The sequence below is a fragment of the Scyliorhinus torazame genome, chromosome 6 (genome assembly GCF_047496885.1).
Source record: "Scyliorhinus torazame isolate Kashiwa2021f chromosome 6, sScyTor2.1, whole genome shotgun sequence".
Taxonomy (NCBI): Eukaryota; Metazoa; Chordata; class Chondrichthyes; order Carcharhiniformes; family Scyliorhinidae; genus Scyliorhinus; species Scyliorhinus torazame.
Genome location: NC_092712.1, coordinates 207,643,292 through 207,668,521, shown reverse-complemented (window position 1 = coordinate 207,668,521; position 25,230 = coordinate 207,643,292). Strand labels below are relative to the sequence as shown.

Genomic DNA, 25,230 nt, shown 5'->3' with positions numbered 1-25,230 from the left:
GGTCATGTTGGGTGGCCCCTGGACTGAGGGAAACCCCAGAGTGCAGGGGCCCAGCCTCCTGGTGAGGGGCCCAGACTCATGGTGAGGGGTCCAGCCTTATTTTGGATGGCCCCCATCAAAGGGGATAATCCACAAGGTAAGTAGGGTTGATCTCGCAGGAGGAGGGCGACAAAAACCTCCCATCAGAATAGTCACCTGGAACTTCAGGGGACTTAACGGCCCAGTGGAAAGATCCAGAGTCGTTGCAGCCACCTGAAAAGTATGAAAGCTGACATAGTTTTCCTCCAAGAGATGGGAGAAGGACCGGCCGCATGCGGGTAAGAAGTGGAGGGGGGTGGGGGAACAGCCGGAATAGACAACGGGGATTCGGAACAAGGCCACAAAGACATGGCCCTGCAGCAGGCACAAAGGGTCCCAGGCCATGGCCGAACCACCTATATACTACTTCTCCCGCCAAGTTGCTGATTCTTCTAATTATACTACGTCTCCCCCAAAAGCCTCTGACTTCAATTTCATTTTATAGGGCCAACCATTCCCAAGTCTATCCAATTGGCCCCTCTGCTTCTTTTGGAGTAGGCTAAAGATTTGAGTTCTGTGGGTGCTCTCTCAGGCCTTGTTGGGCAGAAGGAAAATTTGTAGATGATTCAACTTCATCAGTCTGGTAGTCATCTGGATCCCTTGATGAACTGACACCTTTGGTCTGTTTGGTGTGTAGGTGGCTGCTTTGACTCTGTAGGAGGTTGCTTCTATGTGGAAACCAGAGAACGTCTGTTCCATCTCTTGTATCATTATCTGTTTAGGTGAGGTAGGATCGTGGATGTGGTATCAGTTCAACCACTTCTCCTTAGCGAGCTTGGTCTTAAATTCAGACTGGTTCTCCTAGGTGGTGGTCTAGCAGGTTGTGAACACTCTGGCATTTATCATAGTCCCTCATTTGTCTGGAATGACACTCATTCTTTTTCTCCACCACGTTGTCTAACTCATCAATTTGTACTTGTGGCATGAGTTATGTGTGGTAGAGTAGGAAGTTGAGTCCTCACTTGGAGTTGACATGATGCAAAACCTATTTTGGAATGGAGTAGGATGATGGTTCAGAAGACCAAGTTGGATATCATTATTCTTATTTAACAATACTTTCACTTTTTGCACTCCTCTTTTAGCTTCATTTGTTTGAGGATATCAAAATTGGTTAGTATAGTCAAATCTATGTGATATAGTGAACTCTTTAAAGTGTTCATTGGTAAACTGTGGTTCATTGCCCGTGATTACAAGGTCTGGCATTCTGTATGTTACAAAAACCTCTTTCAGTTATATAATCATTGCTTCAGAAGTGTGACCCTGCGGTTGGTTGACTTCTAGCCATCTGGAGTAGTAGTCTAGAGCGGGTAAATGGAGTTGAAATCAGCCATGATTGAATGGCGGAGTGGACTCGATGGGCCGAATGGCCTTACTTCTGCTCCTATGTCTTATGGTCTTATGGTCTACCATGATCAAGAATGTTTTAACTCTATTTGAAGAGGTCCATCCAAGATATTCCCATCGTCTTGATGGAAAGGAAAACAATATCAGTGATTCTCTAGTCTCCTGACAATGACTAGTATAAGCAATCCGGCTTGATATGATCCCTTCCAATTACTTTGAGAGACCTGACCTCCAAACCGAATACCTCGCTCTGGTTCAACATTTTGGTGCTGTGAAGCAACAGTGATAACCATTGTGTTACTGTGCTGCCTATATAAGGTGATCCAGGTGCCAGAAGGTTTGGCTTCATCTGGGCAATGCACAACAATCGATCCATTTGAATGAGGCCAATTATCTTCCGAGGACAAGCGCATACTTGCCCTGGCTGTCTGTCTGTCTCTGTCCAGAGTATTCGAGTTTGGCTGTTTAGGGCAGCACAGTGGCGCAAGTGGTTAGCATGGTTGCCTCACGGCGCTGAGGTCCCAGGTTCGATCCCAGCTCTGGGTCACTGTCCGTGTGGAGTTCACACATTCTCCCCACGTTTGCGTGGGTTTCGCCCCCACAACCCATAAGGTGTGCAGGGTAGGTGGATTGGCCATGCTAAATTGCCCCTTAATTGGAAAAAAATGAATTGGATATTCTAATTTTTTTTTTTTAAGAGTTTGGCTGTTTGACTACCCATCAGGCTAAGGCCTGTCTGTGGTTCCAACAGTGGCTTGAATTTAAAGTGTCCAATTCTTAATTTAAAGTGTCCAGTTCTGTAATTTGGTAATTTGGTGCAGTGAGGTAATTTGGTGAAGAGTGGGAGAAGGTGCTTTTTCCCTACTGTTTTGTTCTCTCTCTCTCTTCGGGCCTAATTTCGGGAGCCGTTCGGAGGAGGAGGAGCAGTCTCTGAGTATAAAAACCTAATGGTAACTTCCTGTTTTCCAGGTTTTTTTTCCAAAAGTGATGTCAGAGGGAAGCTGTGATCTGATTGGTTGATAGCAAATCTGCCCCAAATTTGAAAAAAAACCCACAGCTAAACTCGTAAACTTAAATTAAACTAATTAATTAATTAGTGATGGCTGGTCAGGTGATGTACTTGAGCTGCTTGATGTGGGAGCTGGCAGATCCCATTGCGAGCTGCAGCAACCACATCTGCAGTAAGTGTTGGCTGCTCGAAGAGCTCCGGCTCAGAGTTGATGAGCTGGAGTCTGAGCTTCAAACACTGAGGCACATCCGGGAGGTGGAGACTTACCTGGACACTGTGTTTCAGGAGGCAGTCACACCTGTCAGAGTAAGTAGTTTAAATCCTGCCAGTGGCCAGGGACAGCAGGGTTGACTGCAAGTCAGGCAGGTAAAGGGAACCAGCAGTCAGGAACTCAGGAGCCTCAGCCCTTGACCCTGTCCAACAGGTATGAGGCACTTGCTCCCTGTGTGGATGGCGAACAGGGCTGCAGGAAGGATCAGTCAGCTGACCAAGGCACCGTGGTTCAGCAGGCCATTCAAGGGAAGGGAGTAAATAGGCAAGTTGTAATTGTAGGGGATTCTGTTATCGGGGATAGATAGTATCCTTTGTCAGCAGGATAAAGAGTCCCGCATGGTATGTTGCCTGCCCGGTGCTAGGGTGCGGGACATCTCTGACCGGCTTGAAAGGATACTGGGGAGGGAGGGGGAGGATCCAGTTGTTGTGGTCCATGTCGGTACCAACAACATGTGCAAGTCTAGGAAAGAGGACCTGTTTAGAGATTATAAAGAGCTAGGATTCAAATTAAAAAACAGGTCCTCAAGGGTCATAATCTCCGGATTACTGCCCGAGCCACGTGCAAATTGGCATAGGGAGGCAAGAATAAGGGAAGTTAACATGTGGCTGAAAGAGTGGTGTGGGAAAGAGGGGTTCCTTTTCATGGGACACTGGCATCAGTTTTGGGACGGGGGGACCTATACCGTTGGGATGGTCTCCACCTGAACCGAGCTGGGACCAGTGTTCTGGCGAAAAGAGTAAATAGGGTGGTCAATAGGACTTTAAACTAAAGATTGGGGGGAAAGGGAAAGTCAGGGAACCAAGAGGTGAAGTAATCAGTGGGAAGCGTAGCTGCTTAGGAATACAAAAAAGCACGAAAAGACAAAACTCAGGAGAGGTTATGATAGTCCCCATCCCACAAAATATGACACAGTGAATGGAAAGGCTCAGTAAACCAAGGTCCACCACACTAAGAAAACAAAAAGGGACGGTCAATAGAGAATTAAAGGTGCTATATTTAAATGCGCGCAGTGTACGGAACAAGGTAGATGAGCTTGTGGCCCAGATTGTGACTGGCAGGTATGATGTGGTAGGCATCACAGAGACATGGTTGCAGGGGGTTCAGGACTGGCATTTAAACATCCAGGGATTCACAACCTATCGAAAAGACAGAGAGGTGGGCAGAGGGGGCGGGGTTGCCTTGTTAATTAGGAATGAAATTAAATCAATAGCACTAAACGACATAGGGTCAGATGATGTGGAGTCTGTGTGGGTAGAGTTGAGGAACCACAAAGGCAAAAAAACCATAATGGGAGTTATGTACAGGCCTCCTAACAGTGGTCAGGACCGGGGGCACAAAATGCACCACGAAATAGAAAGTGCATGTCAGAAAGGCAAGGTCACAGTGATCATGGGGGCTTCAATATGCAGGTGGACTGGGTAAATAATGCTGCCAGTGGACCCAAGGATAGGGAATTCATTGAATGTTTACAAGAGGGCTTTTTGGAACAGCTTGTGATGGAGCCCACGAGGGAACAGGCCATTCTGGACTTAGTGTTATGTAATGAGCCAGACTTGATTAAAGATCTTAAAGTAAGGGAGCACTTAGGAGGCAGTGATCATAATATGGTAGAATTCAATCTCCAATTTGAAAGAAAGAAGGTAGAATCAGATGTAAAGGTGTTACAGTTAAATAAAGGTAACTACAGGGGCATGAGGGAGGAACTGACGAAAATCGACTGGGAGCAGATCCTAGTGGGAAAGACAGTAGAACAGCAATGGCAGGAGTTTCGGGGAGTAATTGAGGACACAGTACAGAGGTTCATCCCAAAGAAAAGAAAGGTTATCAGTGGGGGGATTAGGCAGCCATGGCTGACAAAGGAAGTTAGGGAATGCATCAAAGCAAAAGAGAAAGCCTATAATGTGGCAAAGAGTAGTGGGAAGTCAGAAGATTGGGAAGGCTACAAAAACAAACAGAGGATAACAAAGAGAGAAATAAGGAAAGAGAGGATCAAATATGAAGGTAGGCTAGCCAGTAACATTAGCAATGATAGTAAAAGTTTCTTTAAATACATTAAAAACAAACGGGAGGCAAAAGTTGACATTGGGCCACTCCAAAATGACGCTGGTAATCTAGTGATGGGAGACAAGGAAATTGCTGAGGAACTAAATAAGTACTTTGCGTCATTCGTCACAGTAGAAGACATGAGTAATATCCCAACAATTCCGGAGAGTCAGGGGGCAGAGTTGAATATGGTAGCCATCACAAAGGAGAAAGTGCTAGAGAAACTAAGAGGTCTAAAAATTGATAAACCTCCGGGCCCAGATGGGCTACATCCTAGAGTTCTAAAGGAGATAGCTGAAGAAATAGTGGAGGCGTTAGTTATGATCTTTCAAAAGTCACTGGAGTCAGGGAAAGTACCAGAGGATTGGAAAATCGCTGTTGTAACCCCCCTGTTCAAGAAGGGAACAAGGAAAAAGATGGAAAATTATAGGCCAATTAGCCTAACCTCGGTTGTTGGCAAGATTCTAGAATCCATTGTTAAGGATGAGATTTCTAAATTCTTGGAAGTGCAGGGTCGGATTAGGACAAGTCAGCATGGATTTAGTAAGGGGAGGTCGTGCCTGACAAACCTGTTCTTTGAAGAGATAACAAATAGGTTAGACCAAGGAGAGCCAATGGATGTTATCTATCTTGACTTCCAAAAGGCCTTTGATAAGGTGCCTCACGGGAGACTGCTGAGTAAAATAAGGGCCCATGGTATTCGAGGCAAAGCACTAACATGGATTGACGATTCGCTGTCAGGCAGAAGGCAGAGAGTTGGGATAAAAGGTTCTTTTCGGAATGGCAACCGGTGACGAGTGGTGTCCCACGGGGTTCAGTGTTGGGGCCACAGCTGTTCTCTTTATATATTAACGATCTAGATGATGGGACTGGGGGCATTCTGGCTAAGTTTGCCGATGATACAAAGATAGGTGGAGGGGCAGGTAGTATGGAGGAGGTGGGGAGGCTGCAGAAAGATTTAGACAGTTTAGGAGAGTGGTCCAAGAAATGGCTGATGAAATTCAACATGGGCAAGTGCGAGGTCTTGCACTTTGGAAAAAAGAATAGAGGCATGGACAATTTTTAAACAAGTGACAAAATTCATAATGCTGAAGTGCAAAGGGACTTGGGAGTCCTAGTCCAGGATTCTCTAAAGGTAAACTTGCAGGTTGAGTCCGTAATTAAGAAAGCAAATGCAATGTTGTCGTTCATCTCAAGAGGCTTGGAATATAAAAGTAGGGATGTACTTCTGAAGCTTTATAAAGCATTAGTTAGGCCCCATTTAGAATACTGTGAGCAATTTTGGGCCCCACACCTCATGAAGGACATACTGGCACTGGAGCGGGTCCAGCGGAGATTCACACGGATGATCCCAGGAATGGTAGGCCTAACATACGATGAACGTCTGAGGATCCTGGGATTATATTCATTAGAGTTTAGGAGGTTGAGGGGAGATCTAATAGAAACTTACAAGATAATGAATGGCTTAGATAGGGTGGATGTAGGGAAGTTGTTTCCATTAGCAGGGGAGACTAGGACCCGGGGGCACAGCCTTAGAATAAAAGGGAGTCACTTTAGAACAGAGATGAGGAGAAATTTCTTCAGCCAGAGAGTGGTGGGTCTGTGGAATTCATTGCCACAGAGGGCGGTGGAGGCCGGGACGTTGAGTGTCTTTAAGACAGAAGTTGATAAATTCTTGATTTCTCGAGGAATTAAGGGCTATGGAGAGAGAGCGGGTAAATGGAGTTGAAATCAACCATGATTGAATGGTGGAGTGGACTCGATGGGCCGAATGGCCTTACTTCCGCTCCTATGTCTTATGGCCTTATGGTAACCAGCCTAAGATTCAGCCGTTGGCCATTTTACTGCAATTGAATCATTCCTGAGTCCTATCACTGCGATTGAAACATTCGCACTAACAGTCTGGCGGAAATTGAAGGCCAGTGAGAACAACTGTGTCTCGATGGGGAGAAGCGCAATGCCACTGGAAGGAGGGTTAATGAATTGGAGGCGTCAAGGTGGTTATGAACAATAATATTTAATTCCGTGACATTTCCAAGTTTGACAGCTGACATTGTGCCCAACTATCTGTGTCTAACTTCACCCATGCCCAAGCTCTACTACAATTCCTTAGACCCACGTACCCTCCCACTACATCTAGGTGTGTTTCCAGGATGCACATCAGAGGTGGAGGTTGGCCTGCTGACTTCCATGAGTTGCAAAAAGTTGGTTTACAGGTGCAACAGGTGATTAAGAAGGCAAATGGAGTTTTGTCCTTCATTGCTAGAGGGATGGAGTTTAAGACTAGGGAGGTTATGCTGCAACTGTATAAGGTGTTAGTGAGGCCACACCTGGCGTTCAGTTTTGGTCTCCTTACCTGAGAAAGGACGTACTGGCGCTGGAGGGTTGAGGAGAGGTTGAGTAGATTACGAGGTGAGGTTGAGTAGACTGGGACTGTACTCATTGGAATTTGGAAGGATGCGGGTGGTGGATCTTATGGAAACATATAAAATTATGAAGGGAATAGATCGGATAGATGCGGGCAGGTTGTTTCCACTGGCGGGTGAAAGCAGAACTAGGAGGCATAGCCTCAAAATAAAGGGAAGTAGATTTAGGACTGAGCTTAGGAGAAACTTCTTCACCCAGAGGGTTGTGAATCTATGGAATTCCCTGCCCAGAGAAGCAGTTGAGGCTCCTTCATTATATGTTTTCAAGATAAAGATAGACGTTTTTTGGAGAATAAAGGAATAAAGGGTTATGGTATTCGGGCTGGAAAGTGGAACTGAGTCCACAAAAGATCAGCCATGATCTCATTGAATGGCGGAGCAGTCTCGAAGGGCCAGATGACCTACTCCTGCTCCTAGTTCCTATGTTCTTATGTTGCCTGAGATGTCCTTGGCGGCCATCCTGTGGAGGGCTGGAATCTGGAGGGCCTGGCCTACTTTTGAGTGACACTGGTGTTGTCACGTCACCCTGTTCTGCCCGCTGTACTTAAGTTGTGCCAGTCTCAGGAAGGAGGGATTGAATTTAGCTTGTCACTATCAGGGTCTTCTTGGTGGAAGACCCTGGAATGTGTTCCTGTGGATTCTCCTCCCTCCAGGTGCTCGTGAGTCCTTGGGTTACTCTATGGGATGCAGGGGCAACTGGACTGAGCTCCAGAGGCCTCAACATCATTTGGCACTGCCAGTCCTGAAGGCTACCATTGTCTGAATCCGACAGTTGAATCGCTCAGCCATGGTCCTCAGGGAATGAGCCATGCTTTGGAGTTCTCCCATCATAGATCTGAACTCTTGCCCCAGGCTTTCCACTGTGGATGCCACCCTTGCAGTGTTGTCCTGGGTGCCACACATTGGCAGCAACATCTCCTCAGATAGAAGGATTTGGGACTCCTCCATTCGGCTGACCCCCTCCCCCCTCCCCCCACCCCCACCCCACCCCTCTCCTGTTATTCCCGGCTCTGCCTTTGCATCTCAAGCAGCTGAGGGGCAAACGTATCCAGAGGCACAGCACCTGGCTGGGGTGCAGCTGTATTGTGGGATCCAGGTGACCTCTGACTCCTGGGATGTTCCTGCCACCACCTGATGTGCGTCACAGGAGTGTGGTCATCACCAGATGGTGACACCGAAGCCTGTGCCTGCTAAGGTTACCCACCAAAGTGTGTGTGCCTATGATGGTGGATGGTGTGGGTGATACTCGTGATGCTTCTCCAGTGTCTTCCTTGGACATATTCTCTGAGGTCATGTCGAGGGTGGATGCTGGGACACTGCTGGTGGATGGGCCAGGCTGTTCAGGTGATATTCCTGCAAGGAAAGGAAGATGGTATTAGTAAATGGTCTGGTCAAGGGTTTGGAGTACGCAGGACTCATTTGAGTTTGGTCATCTGGGTGAAGGTGCAGTGGCTCCTCACTTTTCTCTCGCAGGCCCACCTCGCTCTCAGCACAGGCCCGCTCCTTCTGCTCCCCTGTGAGCCCTAGGGCTCTCTCCTTGAAAGGAGTCTGCTTGCGCATCCCACCACCTATCTTCTCTCACTCGTGGCAATTGTGGGCAAGCTTCTCCTGCAGGAACACAAATGGGGATGATGGCGAGCTGCCTGGCAGGTCAGATATCGACGATATCTGGCATGTGTGGGTACTGCATGTCTAGATTCAAATGCAAGATTTGGGTAAATGTTTTAGTATTTTTATTTATTCTTCACACTGTTCATGGTTATTTTATTTAAGCAGGGAGGGTTTGTGATGTGAAGTAACGGGGAGTGTGATGAAGCTTGTGGGAGATCAGTTGCTGGGGGTCGACATTCTGGGCGTTTACATCAAGGTGGAGTGCAGAGAGGAGAACAGGAGCACTTACCCTGACAGAACGGAGTAGGTCATTCATTTTCTTGCTACTCTGCCCCTCTGCCCTCTTGTGCAGGCTACTGGCACTGATCAGTGCTGCTACGTCTCCTAGGCAGGATTTGTCAGCTTGCTGAAGGGTCTCCTGCCAGCCCAAGGATATATTGTTGCCTGCCTTTCCTCCATGGCCTCCAGCATACAGATGATGGCCCCCTCCATGAAACAAGGAGCAGGTACTGCCATCCTCCTGGTTTGAATGTCAGCAAGTGCTGTGGAGCAGTTTAAATGAAGCCCCCTTCATTGAAGTGCTCCGATGTCCCTCGGGTGGATAAATCAGAGGCGCCGCATTTTTCACGTGGGGAAATTTGTTTTTTCTAAGTGCATGAAAATTGCCATCCGACTCACGCCGCCGGGGCCTGCAGGAATCACACCGATTTTCAGGCTGAAAAATTACACTTTGGTGTTTTTTTTCCATAAAATTCTGCCCTTAGTTCTTATACTAAAACATTAAAACCGGAGGCCCAATATTCCTCCTTCAATCAATTCTACCCAAACCAGATAAAATTTTTTACAAATCTCATTGTTATTTGTGTGACCTTGCTGTGCCCAAAACTTCTATTAAACTTCTATTGCCTACAAAAAACTGCAACTGCACCCAAAGTAATTCATTGAGATGAACATTGGTCCACTTCTGAGACATGATGCAGTTCTCTGTAAATGGAAGCCCTTGTTTCGTTCCAACATTGAAAGGTTAATCTCAATTTCTGTCTCTGATCTCTGTGCATTTGCTCTCTATTTTTTCCTAAAAAATCATTTGAATTTTTATTGAGGAGAAAAATCAATAAAAGTCTTTGAAAAAATAAAACTTCTACAAGTATGTCTTAACTACAAACCTTTTTGATTAATTTTGCATCCTAAATAAAGGTGAAAATTTAAGATTAGAGCATAATGTTTTATGATCGAATAGATGCGGGTAGAAAGCTTTCTGTGGATATGCAGTGTACCTCAGAGGTTCTGATATTTAGTCTAAATATGTCAATGGTGTCCTTTTGCTTCATATGTAAGTACAGGCTGGAGTGGCTTACTACCATGTATGTCTGAGGTTTAAAAGAATCCCAATTTAATTTGCATTTGAACTCTTTTACGCATCAATCAAGAGTAATAATATTTTCTCCCCATACAATCACAGTACAATCTGAGTGAAGTTAGTTACTTTGTTGCTGGAGTAATCAAAGATGAATCTAAATAGAAATGGATGATCTGTTACTACTTCAATCAAGCATCTAAATTAGTGCTAATCTCTTCATTAGGGTAAATATTGAAATTAGCAAATGCATTTTAAGTTTAGTTTAAAACAATAAATTGTATTGTACATTTAAGTAGAGATCTTAAACTTTCAAAAATAAATTATTGGAAGTGCAAATGTACTTCAAACACTTTGCAGTAATTCAACTTTGGCTAGAATATTTGTATTGTAGTATAACAAAACTGATTCAGTCTGAGTTGACCATGCATTATATGAAATTCATGTTCAAGGTCACTGACAAGTTAACAGTTTACAATTGACTTGTTCTTCCAATAGATTGACTCGTGATCGTGTCTTTTGCATTCTGTACGTGGCCATCGTCATATTTCCTTCACGTTCTAGTTCAGTTGAGATATCTGCACAGGTTTCTTTGTACTTGAATACTATACTTACTAGCCTTAGGGACATAACTATTTAATTACATAGCAGTGTTCTTTACAAATGTCAGTAGAACATTGGACCTCTCTTAACCTTAGAATTACAACTCTTCAAACTCTTCCTGACTTTCCACCTTTAAGCTTAGCTAACTCAACTGCTTTCTGGCCTGATTGCTTGCCTGCCTACTATGATTAGGAGGGCCAAGGTTGGACTTTGTATCTTAACTCTCACTGAAACAAAATTCACTCCTAGAATTAAATCTTATTGTCTAAGAACAGGGTAACTAGTTCATGTGAGCCTCTTCCAATGTATTAGTTTTATGAAGTATTTGCCAGACATATGATGATCATGAGAGCTGAGATTTTCTGGCGTTGCCTTCAGCTCTGGCACAGAATGTTATTTGGGACTGTATTCAGTTCTGTCAGTGGTCACTGCTTAAGGTGCTGCTGCAACCAAGGAGTTGCCAGGCATTCAATTGGTTGGACAGCTCCTTAAGGCAGGGCTTCCTCTGAGGATGGGGACAGAAGTCCAATGTCAAGGTAATTAATGTTGCAACTGATGTTAAATTGCTGTTGGGTCGGAGATTGGGCAGAAACAGAAGATACACCTACTTCCACATCCACCCTCCACCTCCGCTTGCTGGAAGTAAAATCCTGCCCGTGGCTTAGCCCATTAGGCTACAACATGCATTTGCCTTCTGTCCTGAACTCTACTTATTGATTAAATGGCATTTAGATAAAAAATATTTATATGATTTGTTTGAAGTGGCATTGTTGTGTTGAAAGAATGCAAATTGCTAAATGCAACTGTTAAAGATAACACAGGGCTACCTTCCAAGTATTAAGTGGAATGGTATTTTGCAAGGTTTACAGTTAATTAGGAAGGCACAAAAGTTGCTCATCATTCTTCAATTAGTTATTCAGTACAAGTGAAAAAAATCCAGTGAAAGTCAATTGCTTGACCTGACCATAGTCAGAAAGCTGCCTCATTACTGCTGGAAACAAGCCAGGAAATTTGTCTACCCAAATTCACAGGTGGAAAAGAATGGGAAATGGTACTGAAGAAACATGTCAGCAATGTAATTTCTCTGTATTGGTTCTAAAACAATAGAAAATTACAGCATAAGCACAAAACGTAAAATGTACATGACCATCCATCTACATGGCAGAATATTGGTCAAATAAAGTCATTGGAACACTTCAGGAATTTTCTCCATAATAACTTAATTCGTATTCATGGATGGATGGCAGTTTCAATAGACCAAGTACTTTTTGAACCAAAACCTGCAGCTTTATTCGCTGTCATATAAAAGCTAGTATGGCCAGGTTTAACAATTAACTCCCAATCATGGTTAATAATTCACTGGAGAATACAAGAGACTCCACAGTTGCACATCACCAGGCCAATGCCCATTGGTTCAAATTATTACATAGACTAGAATTTTATGTGCCCCTTCCGGCAGATTTTTAGGCAGGGGTGAGGAGGGGAGCGTAAAATTGAAGGGACAGGATTCCATCGATTTCTAGCTTGCCCTGATCACACAGCGGTTTTACATTGGAATGGGCAAGGCCTCGGACAGGAGGCCTGCCATTGCCCCAGTTGAGGCACTTAAATAGCCAATTGCTGACAGTAGGATTGAACATTTGTGGGGGAGCGCAAAATACAACAAAGCTACATCTTGGGTGGGAAGGGAGGTGCCTCCATCAGAAGCCCCCTTCTGAAATTAGATGATTCCCCTGACCCTTAAGGTGGCCTCCGCACCTACCCCCCCACCCCAACCTCTCCCCTGAGACCCCGTGTACCCCCTCACAACCCCCCCCTCACAACCCCCCCGGCCTTCACTACCTTCCCCATCCTGGGACCCCTTGAACTTACCTGGGTCTTCTGTTCCCAGACTTAGTCTCTGACATCTTGAACTACTTCTACCCACTGCAGGGACTGGAGAACTGTCAGCCAATTAGATTGGCCAGCAACTTGCAAAGTCCCGACTGTAGCCAATCAATGCTCATTGAAACGTAACTCGGCTGCGGGACAGTCGGAGTTGCCAGGGATGTGTACCCCGATGAATCTTCAGATCAAGAGAATCAAGACCCTGTCAGCCGAAAAATTCAGGACATAGGCTTTATTTTTGGATGAACTTTAAATAGCACTAAAAGAGAAAGCAAAACAGTAGTAAAGTTCAGTAATGAACCTTGCATACTGGAGGTGCTTTTAAGTGGGGCCATTCCACAGAGACTCATTTTGACAAGAGTTGGCATAAATTGGATTGACAGGCCAGTGTGCCCTGGGCACATCAAGCCCTATCTTGCAGGAAGAAAAATGTTTGTGGATGACACGCAACTTCACTCGTAATAAAGATGGACCACTTCTTTTGACCTGACTTCCTGAAGTTGCATTCTCAAATTGAGCTTACCATTGCAAAATTTGATTGCAGTTTTTTTTGCCGTACACATTTGGTTGCACTTTGTTCCCTGCCATAATATTTTTATTGCAGTATATAATGGGCTGGATTCTCCGTTCTGGAGAGACTACATGCTGCCGCAGGTGGAGAATCTTGGAAACGGAACGGAGGCCTGAATAATCCCCATTCTCCACCACTCTCCTCCATCTGACTGAACTTGCTCTCTCACTGAATAATTTCTCCTTTAACATGTCTCACTTCCTCCAAACCAAAGGTGTGGCGATGGATACCCGCATGAGTCCCAGTTTTGCCTCTCTTTTTATGAGTTATTTGGCACATTCCTTGTTCCAGTCCTACTCCGGCCCCATCCCATAACTCTTATCGGTATCTTGGATGAATATTTCGGTGCCGCTTCATGTTCTCATCTAGACCTGAAAAAATGTATTAATTTTGCTTCCAATTTCCACCCCTCTATCACATGGTCCACCTCTGACACTTTGCTTCCCTTCCCTTCCGTGACCTTTCTATTTCAATTTCTGGAATAGAGTATCCGCTATTATCAATAACACACCCACCGACTCCCAGAGGTACCTTGACTACAGCATTTCACACCCCACATTCTGTCAGGACTCCATCCCATTCACCCAGAGCCCCCGTCGCATCTGTTCCAATGATGCCACGCTGACATGTTTTCATTCTTCCTTCATTGTGGTTTTCCACCCACTGTGATCGACAGGGCTCTCAACCATGTCCGACCCATCTCCTGCACCTCTGCTCTCACCCTCGCCCTCCCAGAACCTAGATAGAGTCCCCCTTGTCCTCACTTTTCACCCTACCAGCCACTGCATTCTAAGAATCATCCTCCACCAGTCCCGCCAACTCCAGCATTATGCCACCACCAAACACATCTCCACACTCCCCATGTCAGCATTTTGCAGGGACCATTCCCTCTGGGACACCCTGATCCACACCTCCATCACCCTAACACCTCACCCTCTTCCCACGGCACCTTCCCGTGCAATCGCAGAAGGTGTAACACCTGCCCCTTTACCTGCTCACCATTCAAGAGCCTAAACACTCTTTTCAGGTGAGGCAATGCTTCACGTGCAGCTCCTTCCATCTGGTCTATTGCTCATTGCTGCTCCACATTAGAGTGGGTGACCGCTTTGCAGAACACCTCTAGCCCATCCTCAAGCCGGACCCAGACCTTCCTATTGCTTGCCATTTCAACTCACCGTCCTGCCCACATGTCCACATGTCTGTCCTTGGCCTGCTGCAATGTTCCACTGAAGCACAGCTCGAACTGGAGGAACAGCACCTCATCTTCTGATTAGGCATGTTGCAGCCTTCCGGACTTAACATTGAGTTCAACAACTTCAGACTGTGAACTCTCTCCTCCACCTTCACCTCATTTTTATTTCTATCTATTTATTTTCATTTCTTCCATCGATCTGTTTTTCCTTCACCATTGACCCCCCCACCCTACCTGTTCCCTGTTCCTGCTTACCTTTGTTCCGCCATTCACACATTCTAATCTCTTTATGTGCCGATATCAGCACTCTTCTTAGCCTTAATCACCCCATTTACATTCCCTTTGTCTTTCTGTCTTTGACATCTTTGTCAATCTCCACCTATCTCTGTCCCTCTATCCAGCTTCACTGCTCCACGCCCCTCCACAACAGTATAAATCTCACCCTATATCCATTCTCTCCAGCTTTGACAAAGAGTCATCCAGATTCAAACCATTAGCTCCCTTCTCTCTCCACAGATGCTGTCCAAACTGCTGAGATTGTCCAGAGTTTTCTGTTTCTATTTCAGATTCCAGCATCTGCAGTCATTTGCTTTGCCCTCCTAAAATTCACCATTATCTCATTATCTCATTATGTCCTTTCTGTGTCCCCAAGGATAAAGCAAGCCATAATCGCCAGCATTAGAAGACTGGAGGGGACATCCAAGATATTTGAGTCCATACCCCCTCTGAGAAAAGGGCCCTGAAACTCATGGAGGGGGGCCAAGGATAGGGCAGTCCTGACATGGTGTTCAACATGCGCCAAACAAGTGAGAGTCCAATGCAATGCAGATGGCCCTATAGCAAGTGAGTCGCCCCTCTGTCACAGACCAGTTTTCCCCCAGGAACACATTCCATGTCTTTTGTCTTGCAGGATGCCCAACAGGCGAGGCTGGGCCATCCATGTTCGCTGTCCCCCATCCAGGTCCTCAGAACCCACCGAAGCATGACTCCGGGGAAGACACCAACATCTCAGCTCTGCTTTCACCTGCACCATCCACCATCACAGAGACTATCACCTCGGTGGGAACGTTAGTGATCAGGTCCTGGGTCATCCTCTGGTGAGCGCCACACACATGCTACAGCACATCAGGTGGAGGCAGAGACTCCCCAAGGAGTGGACGGTCGGAGGGCTGCCTGATCCCAGGAACAGCTGTCACCCAGGCAGATGTTGTGGTTCTGGAAAGATAATCCCATCGCTGGTAAAGATGCAGAATCACAGCCAGAATCTACAGGAAGGAGTGTCAGCAACATTGCAGCACCTACAATGACAGCTGGAGGAGTTCACTCTCCTTTATGTTCAGGAGATAGTGCCGACAGTGCATGGCAGCCAGGCCAACACTGAAAGGGTGGAGACCACGGTGGAAGGCATGGGGCAAGATGTAAGGGCCATGTGTCAGGACATCCAAGACTTGGGACACACTGTGCTATCCATGGCTGAGGTGCAAGGCAGGAGGGCGTAGTCACTGGCGGACATGTCCTGGTCACAGATGAACATTGCTGCGGCGCTCCAGAGCTCGACCCATTTACAAAGGGCCATGGCTGAGGGCATTGAGAGCATTGACCAGACGCTGACTGACCTTAGCCAGTCACAGAGAGCTATGTCACAGGCCCCAGAGGGACATGGCCGAGGCAATGAGGGACATGGCTCGCTCACTAAGGGACATGACACAGTCACAGAGCTCTATGGCTGAGGGCATTGACACCATGGTTCAGATCAGGGCTGGTCTCCAAGCCCCCTCTATCCCATGGAGTATCCAGGGGCCAGCGAGCATCCGGATAGAGAAGGAAGTGATGGGGCCCATGCTGGAACACCTTAGCCCTTCTAAATCACCCCCACCTGGCTGCGAAAGAGAAGAAAGATAGATGGCATTTACGTTGGCACGGGTGTAGTAGGGAGTAGATAGTTAGGAAGAAGGACACACATATTGTAAATAGTCACAATTAAACACTTTTGCACCACAAGTCCGGTCTGTCTCTAACCTGTCTCACAGGTGTGAAGGTGGACCAGAGTGGTGGAGGAAGGGGGGGAAATGGCACCCATGACACATGATCTTCCCAGATCCTCACTGAGAAGTGACAGCGCATGGGAGCAGCAGTGTAAACCTGCCTTGTGTAACAGCATCCCCAGTGATTGAGCCTAACCATTGACCCTCTCCTGCCACCCTCCTCCTCCTCTGGCTCCTTCGAGATTATACAAGATTCTTCATCCCTCTTCTCATCAGTGACTGGCACCCGGCCTGTGATGTGGGGGGCCTCTAACTTCACCACCTTCCCTGCCAACTGGAGTACCAGGGGCTGCCGCAACTGGCATAGCATGAGGCTCTGTGGCTCCTGGCCTGTTTCTCCCAGTGGGGCCTACTGTGGGTCTTCTCTCTAGGTGAGCATTTTTCACCCACTAGAAGGGTGGCAACTTGAATGGTGGAGACATCCATACTGTATGCATGCATCTCTAAGCTAAGAGATTGGTTCGCGGGCGGGTCCTACAGATGTGGACAGTCCCTATTTCTTCTTGTTTGACTGAAATGAAGCATGCTGTTGGTTTCAGTGGCAGCGTAGTTGTAATTACACCTTTCAGCATTTAACTGTCAACATGGAAGCTACTTGTGTACATCACTAAAACTATGGATCAGATTAAATGGTGAGCAAGACCCAGATGTGGGAGTTGCATCCCCATTTCTGACAGATCGAATTCTTCCTGTTACAGGAAAGGGGGTGGGACATGAATTACACGAGAGAAACCTGAATTCAGGGATATTTTATATTAGTTCTGAGTTCAAACAGGCCCCATTTAGGCTGTTGCAAGGGCCTCATGCAGTCACAAATTGATGGAATGGATATAAACACTCTTGAATTGTAGATAAATTCTGGATAACTATCATGATCTGAAGTGTTTTTACATTTCCTGCTCCTTAAACTTAAAAGAAAAAGCCTGTGCCTGTCAATGAGAGTTAAAAGGCCCTCTGCCAGATTGCTTCAATTGACAGGTGTGGGTTAGAAAAAAATAGCACCATCCATTTGTGCCGTTTCAATCAAGTCATGTGATGATAAGTGTGACAACTGGGATGGGAGGGGTGTGCAGTTGCTCTAGTCCATACACTCCACAGGTCGCACCATTAGTTTAAAAGTTTAATTAATTTGCCAAAATAGGCAATTATTTCTTAACCAGGCTTCTTTCAATCAACTCCGAATGATTGATTTATTATAAAACAAAACTTATTTTTTAAAACATGTTGCAAGAACTGGTACACTCAATTGTACTCTGCAAGTAGAATTATTTATCTGTTTTTAAAAATACCCCAACCAACAAACAGATAGGGTTTCTGGATGGGCTTTGGAGGATAAGCTTTATAAAATAAAAGATAAAGTTCACAAGGTTTTGATGCTGTCAACCTAGAGCTCCCTCATGTGAAGATGCTGATCCCAGTAGATGTCTGGAGATACTTTGGTGTGGAGGAGAATATAGAGCTGGATCAATTCTTCTTGTCTCAGCTTTTCAGGTTCCAAATGCTGTCAAGTGATACTCAGATGAGCATTCTCTGGAGGCAGGTTGATAAACACACATGGAATTTCAGGCAAAGTAGGGAAAAAGTGAGTTAGGGCAACCTTCGTTCTCAGCTTATTCCCAAAACTTACTGATTTCAAAAGCAACAGGCCCAAAACTTAAAGCTTGCCTCTGTCATGTGATTTCCAGTAAATCACTAACCTTTGTCTTTAATATACAATGCTTTTCCCCATCAATTAAAGTGATTTCAGTCCAAAACAAACAGCCCACTGTGCACCATTATGATGGGGTGATTTCTTGGAAGAGTCATGCTTGTTGAGAGTTCCAAGATGAACTTATGATCTTGTTTTAAAACATCTCTATCAGCATGCAAGTGCCAAAAAAAATGTATATTTATTATTTTAAAAGAAAAATACAGTTTGTAAAGAAAGGTTTTCTCAACACAAGGGTTATCATTATGTAATTATGAATAATTGGCTGAGTACAAAAAACTACAATCATCTCGGTAGGGGCTCGAAGTTCACAATTTGATTGAGTCTATTAAAGGTTTAGCTGTCTTTGCTGTGAGTTCTGAATAGAAGTTTGTTTTTATAAGAGATTAACCACTTCAGGATATTTAATAGCTTTGAATTTACTTTATGAATGGGTTTATCTTCACTATCAAGTGTGCAGGAGTGAGAGCTGTATTAGATTGTTAGACTTTTATTTTTTCATCCTCATTACACCCGCTGATGGTGGATACAGGGAGAGTAGTTATGGAATTTGCATGGAGAGTATGGGGGTCCTGGGAGAGTATGGGGATCATGGGAGAGGATGGGAGCCATGAGTTGGCATTGAGTTTGCATGGAGAGTATGAGGGGCCATTGGGGATGGGTGAGGAACATGAGTTGGCATGAAGGATATAAGGAACCATGGGGGCCAGCGGACATGAATTAAAATTGATTTGGCATAGAGGGTGTGAGAGACCATGGGGTCGTGGGATGCATGAGTTGGCATTGCTGGGACATTGAGAGTATGAGGGGCCATGGAGAGGTTGAGAGCTTAATTACTTCTAAAACTGAGGTGGGTCTCTTTACCAGCCTGCCTAGGCACTTGTCCATCCCTGTGGCTATCTATGGTCTGCTTCTGAGGTCGATGGACCCAAATCTAACCCACACTCTCTCACCTCAATCCCAATGGAGAAAAAATTAGATGTTTCGGGGCACTTTTTACCGCGACGGGTCAATGAGAAGGGAAATTCCCCAAATCAAACTAACCATCTTGATTGCTAAAATCCAGCCCTTTCTCATACATCTTTTCTGGCTTTAGCGTTGGTGGAAAAAGAGAATATATTTTTCCACCGGTTTAGATGCTACCTGTCAGTGGGGGCTACAGGTCATAAATTGGCTTTGTACTATATGTGCTAGACCCCAGTCTAAATGTCTGCAACCTTGAGGTGGTTATTGAAGAGTTTCTAGAATCACTTATTACTTGTGACACTTAGGTTTTAGATTCTGCCTTTATTTTCAAATTCACTTTACAAATAACTTGGACAGAACAATTTCAAAAAGGCATATGTGTTACTTACTTAGAACTTGCATTTTCACCAGCAACTTTTCCAGTAACTTCTATTAAACACAGTGATTATGATAGCATTAACAAGATTTATATTTTAAACTGCAGCATTCAATTTAACTGTTGTTGTGTACCGTGTTGTTAGTTACGTTTAATTCCTGCATGTTTTCTATTATAGCTGATTTTGGCCTTGCAAAACAAAAGCAAGAAAACAGCAAGATGACTTCAGTTGTTGGGACTATACTATATTCCTGGTGAGCATAAACCTGGAATTTAACTATAGCTTTTTCCTTTGATCTTGTTAGACTATAGGATAAATGTGCTTTATAAAAATTAATGCATTTTAAGAGTTCTCTTACTGCAAATTTAGTTTTGATATGACCTTGAAGAAGCTGCTTAATTTGGTCAAATAGCAGTGTAGTATCTATTAATTTATTCACATTAACTCAATTTTGTGTACAGCTTCAGTTATTTGGTCGGAGCAACAATTAACAGTCAAAACTGAGTGGCATTTTGTTTGGAGACCTGCTTTATAGTCCTTGATTTTAAGGTTCACATCTAACTATTCATGATCGATTTGTCAGTACTTAGTTACCCTATTTTACAGAAATCACCAAACATGTTACAGATTTGAGAGGTTTGTAAACTTATGCTTGTCTCTGAGTAAGTTGACCATCTGCTTCTTGGTCTCTGTTGCCAACTGTAATATTACAAAGGGAGAAGCATGAAGTTCAACTCGGTGTGCTGCTATATTGTAGTGATTTAAAATGTAAATAATAAAGGGGACGCTCAGTAGAATAAAATTCACAGTTAATCCATTTGTGTAATGATTCATTTGGGAAGTGGAACTGCACACAAGTGAAAGACTTCCTCAAAATATCAAATAAACAATAGAACTTGCTTTAACATATTCTGAAGATTTCCCAAAGTGCCACACAGTTAAAGGATTACATTTTGAACCGCAGTTACAATTGTTATGTGGGCTAACAGGGCAGCCAATTAGTTCACAGTAAGGTACAGCAAAAGAATGAAAAATCACATAACCTGTTATTTTTTTCTGAGGGATGTTGGCTCGAGCACCAATAAACTCCATGCTCCTTATTTATATAGGATTATTTACGTCTATCTAAATGGGCAAACTGCATTGAATCCCAAAAAATGAACTTTTAACAGAGCAGAATTTCCTTAGTACTGCATCAAATACTTAAATGTAAGCCTGAGGCAGAAATAGAGTCCAGAGTTAAAAGGTTTGTCTCTGTTCCCATAATGCCTTGGCCCAGTGCTCCTAATGCAATTAGTGACTCATCTATATACTATTCGATCTGGAACCTCACCCTGCCGTCAGTCTCACCGCCTCTCGCGGGATTTGTGATGCTCAGAGGACCTTGCAAGATCGCAAGACGTGTGATCTGGATCTCAACATCACTTAAATATGTCTGCGTCCAGTGCCCCCGAGGCCCAGGAACAAATGCCCGCGCCTGGTGTAATGGCATCTAGGGGGTATCCCGGGCCATTGAAAGCCCCGGAAGGTCAGGCTCTGGGCAGGGTGGTACCCTGTCACTCCTGCTGCCATCCTGGCACTGCCAGAGTTCCAGAGTGGCACTGACAGGGCACTGCCAGAGTGCCAGGCTGGTAGTGCCCAAGTGCCAGGTTTCCTGTGTCAGTTTATCGGGCCTGGGGGTGCCCTAATGAGCTGAGGTGCGGGGGGTGGGATCAAGAATCCTCTAACAGGTAGGTTGGGGCATTGGGGGCAGGGTCCAGAGACCACAGTGAAGGGTCAAGAGATCGGGGCAACATTTAAAAATGTCTTCCTGCACTAATGAGTTGAGCTCGTCAGTCAGGAAGTGAGGAAAGACGGCTTCAGCGGGGCATTCCTTGATGAGGCCAAAAAAGAGTCCTGTTTAATAGTGGATCCGCTCTCGATGGTACAGGCGCTGAGGAACACCCCGCTATTCACACCCAAAACGGGACTCTGGTTTTTGGGTTTTAAATCAACCCATTATCTACTTTATGAACAAAACTCACGAGCGTTATTATAGCAGTTGGAAACCATTTAATAACCCATTATATTGCCTGAATTAACAGACTCTTAACAAAATTAAGCACTTGTAAAATGGTTAAGCAGTTGGATTTCAGCAAGAGCCCATAAAACTCTTGTGTAAATAAAATACATCAGAACTGCTATCTCAACAGATGTCTAGGCTGAATAAAATAAGCAATATAAAAGATTAAACATTTGCACTTGGTTATCATACTGGGCTACCTTTTCAATAGTGTGAAATGTAGTCTACCCTTTTATCACCAGATTAACTTTTTTTTAACTCATCTGAAGAGCTTTCCACATTTTCCATGTTAATCTTTTACTTGAAAACTTGCCAGTTGGCACCTCAGTCCTAAAAGGTTTACCCTTTATCCTCAAACTATGACCCATAGTTCTAGACTCCCCACCATCGGGAACATTCTTTCTGAACCTACCCTGTCTAATCCTGTTTGAATTTTGTAAGTTTCTATGAGATCACCTCTCACTCTTCTAAACTCCAATGAATATAACCCTAATTGACTTAATCGCTCCTCATATGACAGTCCCGCCATCCCAAGCAGATTGGTATACCTTTGCTGCACTCCCTGCACAGCAAGAACATCCTTCCTCAGTCAAGGACACCAAAACGGCACACGAAACTCCAGGTGTGGTCTCACCAATGCTCTATACAATTGCAGTAAAACATCTTTACTCCTGTACTCCAATCCTCGCACTATGAAGACCAACATATGACTTGCCTTCTATCCTGTCTGCTGTACCTACGTGAGTACTTTCAGCGACTGATGCACAAGGGCACCAAAGTCTCGCTGAGTTCCACCTCTCTCAATTTACACCCATTCAAATAATAATCTGCTTCCCTATTTTTGTTACCAAAGCTGATAACCTCACATTTATCCATGTTATACTGCATATGCCCACTCACTCATCCTGTCCAAATCCTGCTGAAGCATCTCTCCATCCTCCTCACAGCTCACCGCCCACCCCCTCCACCCAACTTTGTATCATCTGCAAATTTAGAGATAATACATTTAGTTCCCTCATCCAAATCATGGAAATATAATGTGGACAGTTGGGGTCCTAGCACAAATCCCTGCAGTATCCCACTAGTCACTGCCTGCCAATCAGAAAAAGACCCATTTCTTCCAACTTTTTGCTTGCTTTCTGATTTCTAGTCTGCTTTCTATCCACCTTAAAACACTAACGTAATCCCATGCACTTTAACTTTACGTAGTAATCTACTATGTGAGACTTTGTCGAAAGCCTTCTGAAAGTCTAAATAAACCACATCCACCGCTTCTCCCTGGTGAACTCTACTAGTTAAATCTTCAAAGAATTCTAGTACATTTGTCAACCATCTCATTTGGTCCTCTTGTTCCGATTGGCATCATGACAATCCAGTCCCATATTCTTGAAATTCATCCATTAGTATCAAGTAATAATGCAGATCTAAGTTTCTTACAAATAGTAATTTGACTTCAGCTTTAGATGTCCTTAAATTTTGAAAACCTTTATAACAATGTGAAAACCTGCTAGTGTGCAGATGGGAAACGTGTTGTAAAAATAGTAATAATCCTGGCAGTAGCTGAACTGAAAAACAGAAATATTGTAGAAGAAACTGGCAAAATATGCCGATGTTGTTTTAGGGTCATGCTGGTGGAAAGTCGGCCTGCAGTTTTTTTTAATCATCAGAATTGTAATTTTTAAAAATTGAAAAATAAAACGTGGCAAGTTTTCATCTTGAGACAGTTTGGAAAATTGTGGTTTTGATGACTGGATAGGTCACAAGAATCTATTATTAATGTGACATTTACATTGTAATAGAAAAAATTGCTAAGTAACATTTTCTGACATGAATATAATCATAAACATAATTACTGAGTATATCCACACATGCATACAAAATGTACTCAGATTAAATGTCCTTTTTTGTTGACTTCAATGTAAAACGATTGAAAAGGAAAGTTATGTTAGATATCTCTCCAAAATGATTAAGGCAACTCTCAAAATGCTATTCTCTGAAATTTTTACAGATTTATTGTTGATAGTTTTATATTAAAATGTTGGTTCATTTCTTTCAAATTTATCATTATCTGCTCAGTGGAAGTTAATACAATACTTCTAACCAAAGATTCAGATTATTGCAGGAGGGTATTGATCTAACCAAAGGTCTAATTACTTCACAGTCATATCTTAAAAGGGATTTATTTAGGGGCAATAGCAAAATACAGCAGATGCTGAAAATCTGAAATAAAAACAGGAAATTCTTGAAATACTCAGCAAGTCTGTGCGAAGGAAAACAGAATTAACATTTCAAATAGCTGACTTTTCATTAGAACTGAAAAATGTTCGAGGTATCATCATTTTTAAGCAAATAGTCATTTGATAATACAGAACTTGAGTATCACCTAAAAAAGGGACATTTTGGCAACGTTTTTTGTCTTGCACTCATCAGGACTATTCACAAGAATACCAATGTACCACATAATTAGTAATGTCAGTAAATTCTCTTGTGCGCTCAAATTACCAATAGCTGTTATCACATTTAGTCCAGAAATAGTGAAGAGCGAGCCATATGGAGAGAAGGCAGATATCTGGGCTGCAGGATGCATCCTGTATCAAATGACAACTTTGAATCCTCCTTTCTACAGTAGTAACATGCTGTCCTTGGCAACAAAGGTAGGAATATTAAGTAGTTTCTCAGAGTATGACAAAAAAAAACACAAAATCAAAGCAACAAATGAAAAGTTATATTATTCTGTTAAAGCTGATGTGACTGTTAACAGACCTCATTTAGTTTATGGTTGTAAAAATTGTAAATGTATCTTTAAAATGTACAATAGACATTGGCTTTGAAGTACCTTCGTGAAAGGTTCCATATAATTACAAATTCCTTGCTTGCTTCCTTCTTTCATCCCTCCCTTCCTTATCAGCCGGAGATAGGTACTAATTAAGAAATTCTCCAGACAACCATACCCATAACAAATTCCAGAAAATCACAATTTAAAAAAGTATTTTAAATTTTCCATTTCCAATCTTACTTTTCTGACTTTGGCCTCATTTACTGTTGCAATCATGCTAAAGATTTCAGGAACGGTCATTTTGCTTCTGGACATCCTGAAGCTTGCTGATCTGAATATTAACTTCAACAACCGCATACCACAGCTATCTCTCCCATTTACCTTCCACGTCCCTCATTTATACATGCTCCTTCCTATTTTTGAGCTGTTTTATTTATCTTTTCTAAAATGCTTTTCTAGACTAACTGATAAAATCCTTCACTTTCCCACAGGTTTTTTTCTATTTATCCTTTCATGGGATGTGGGCGTCGCTGGCTGGGCAGACATATATCACCCATTCCTAATTGCCTTTGAGAAGCTGGTGGTGAACTGCCTTCTTAAACCACTGCAGTTCATGTGGTGTGGGTACACCCACAGTGCTGTTTGACTTGGCAACAGTAAAGGAATAGTGAGAAATGCTGGGATCCCCCCCCCCCGGCCAGGACCTTTCAGTCACATCCCCCTCGGCGGTGCGAGAAATTCCCGGCCATAGTTAGTGCGTGGCTTGGAAGGGAACTTGCAGGTGGTAGTGTTCCCATGCATCTGCCCTTGTCCTTCTAGGTGGTAGAGATCGCAGGTTTCCATTGTGCTGTCGAAAGGAATTGTTGCAGTGCATCTTGTAGATGGAACACACTGGGCGCAA

The 25,230-nt window shown here is 44.0% G+C and overlaps 1 protein-coding gene across 1 annotated transcript in view; it reads left to right on the top strand.

The window, feature by feature from the left end:
• The window catches only part of nek10 (NIMA-related kinase 10), a 460,338-nt gene that overhangs the window by 302,904 nt on the left and 132,204 nt on the right, over positions 1 to 25,230 (top strand). Inside the window, exons 23-24 of the mRNA XM_072509340.1 lie at positions 19,669 to 19,744; positions 24,078 to 24,207. Of these exons, the coding sequence (XP_072365441.1) occupies positions 19,669 to 19,744; positions 24,078 to 24,207 (206 nt within the window). The remainder of the gene's footprint in view (positions 1 to 19,668; positions 19,745 to 24,077; positions 24,208 to 25,230) is intronic.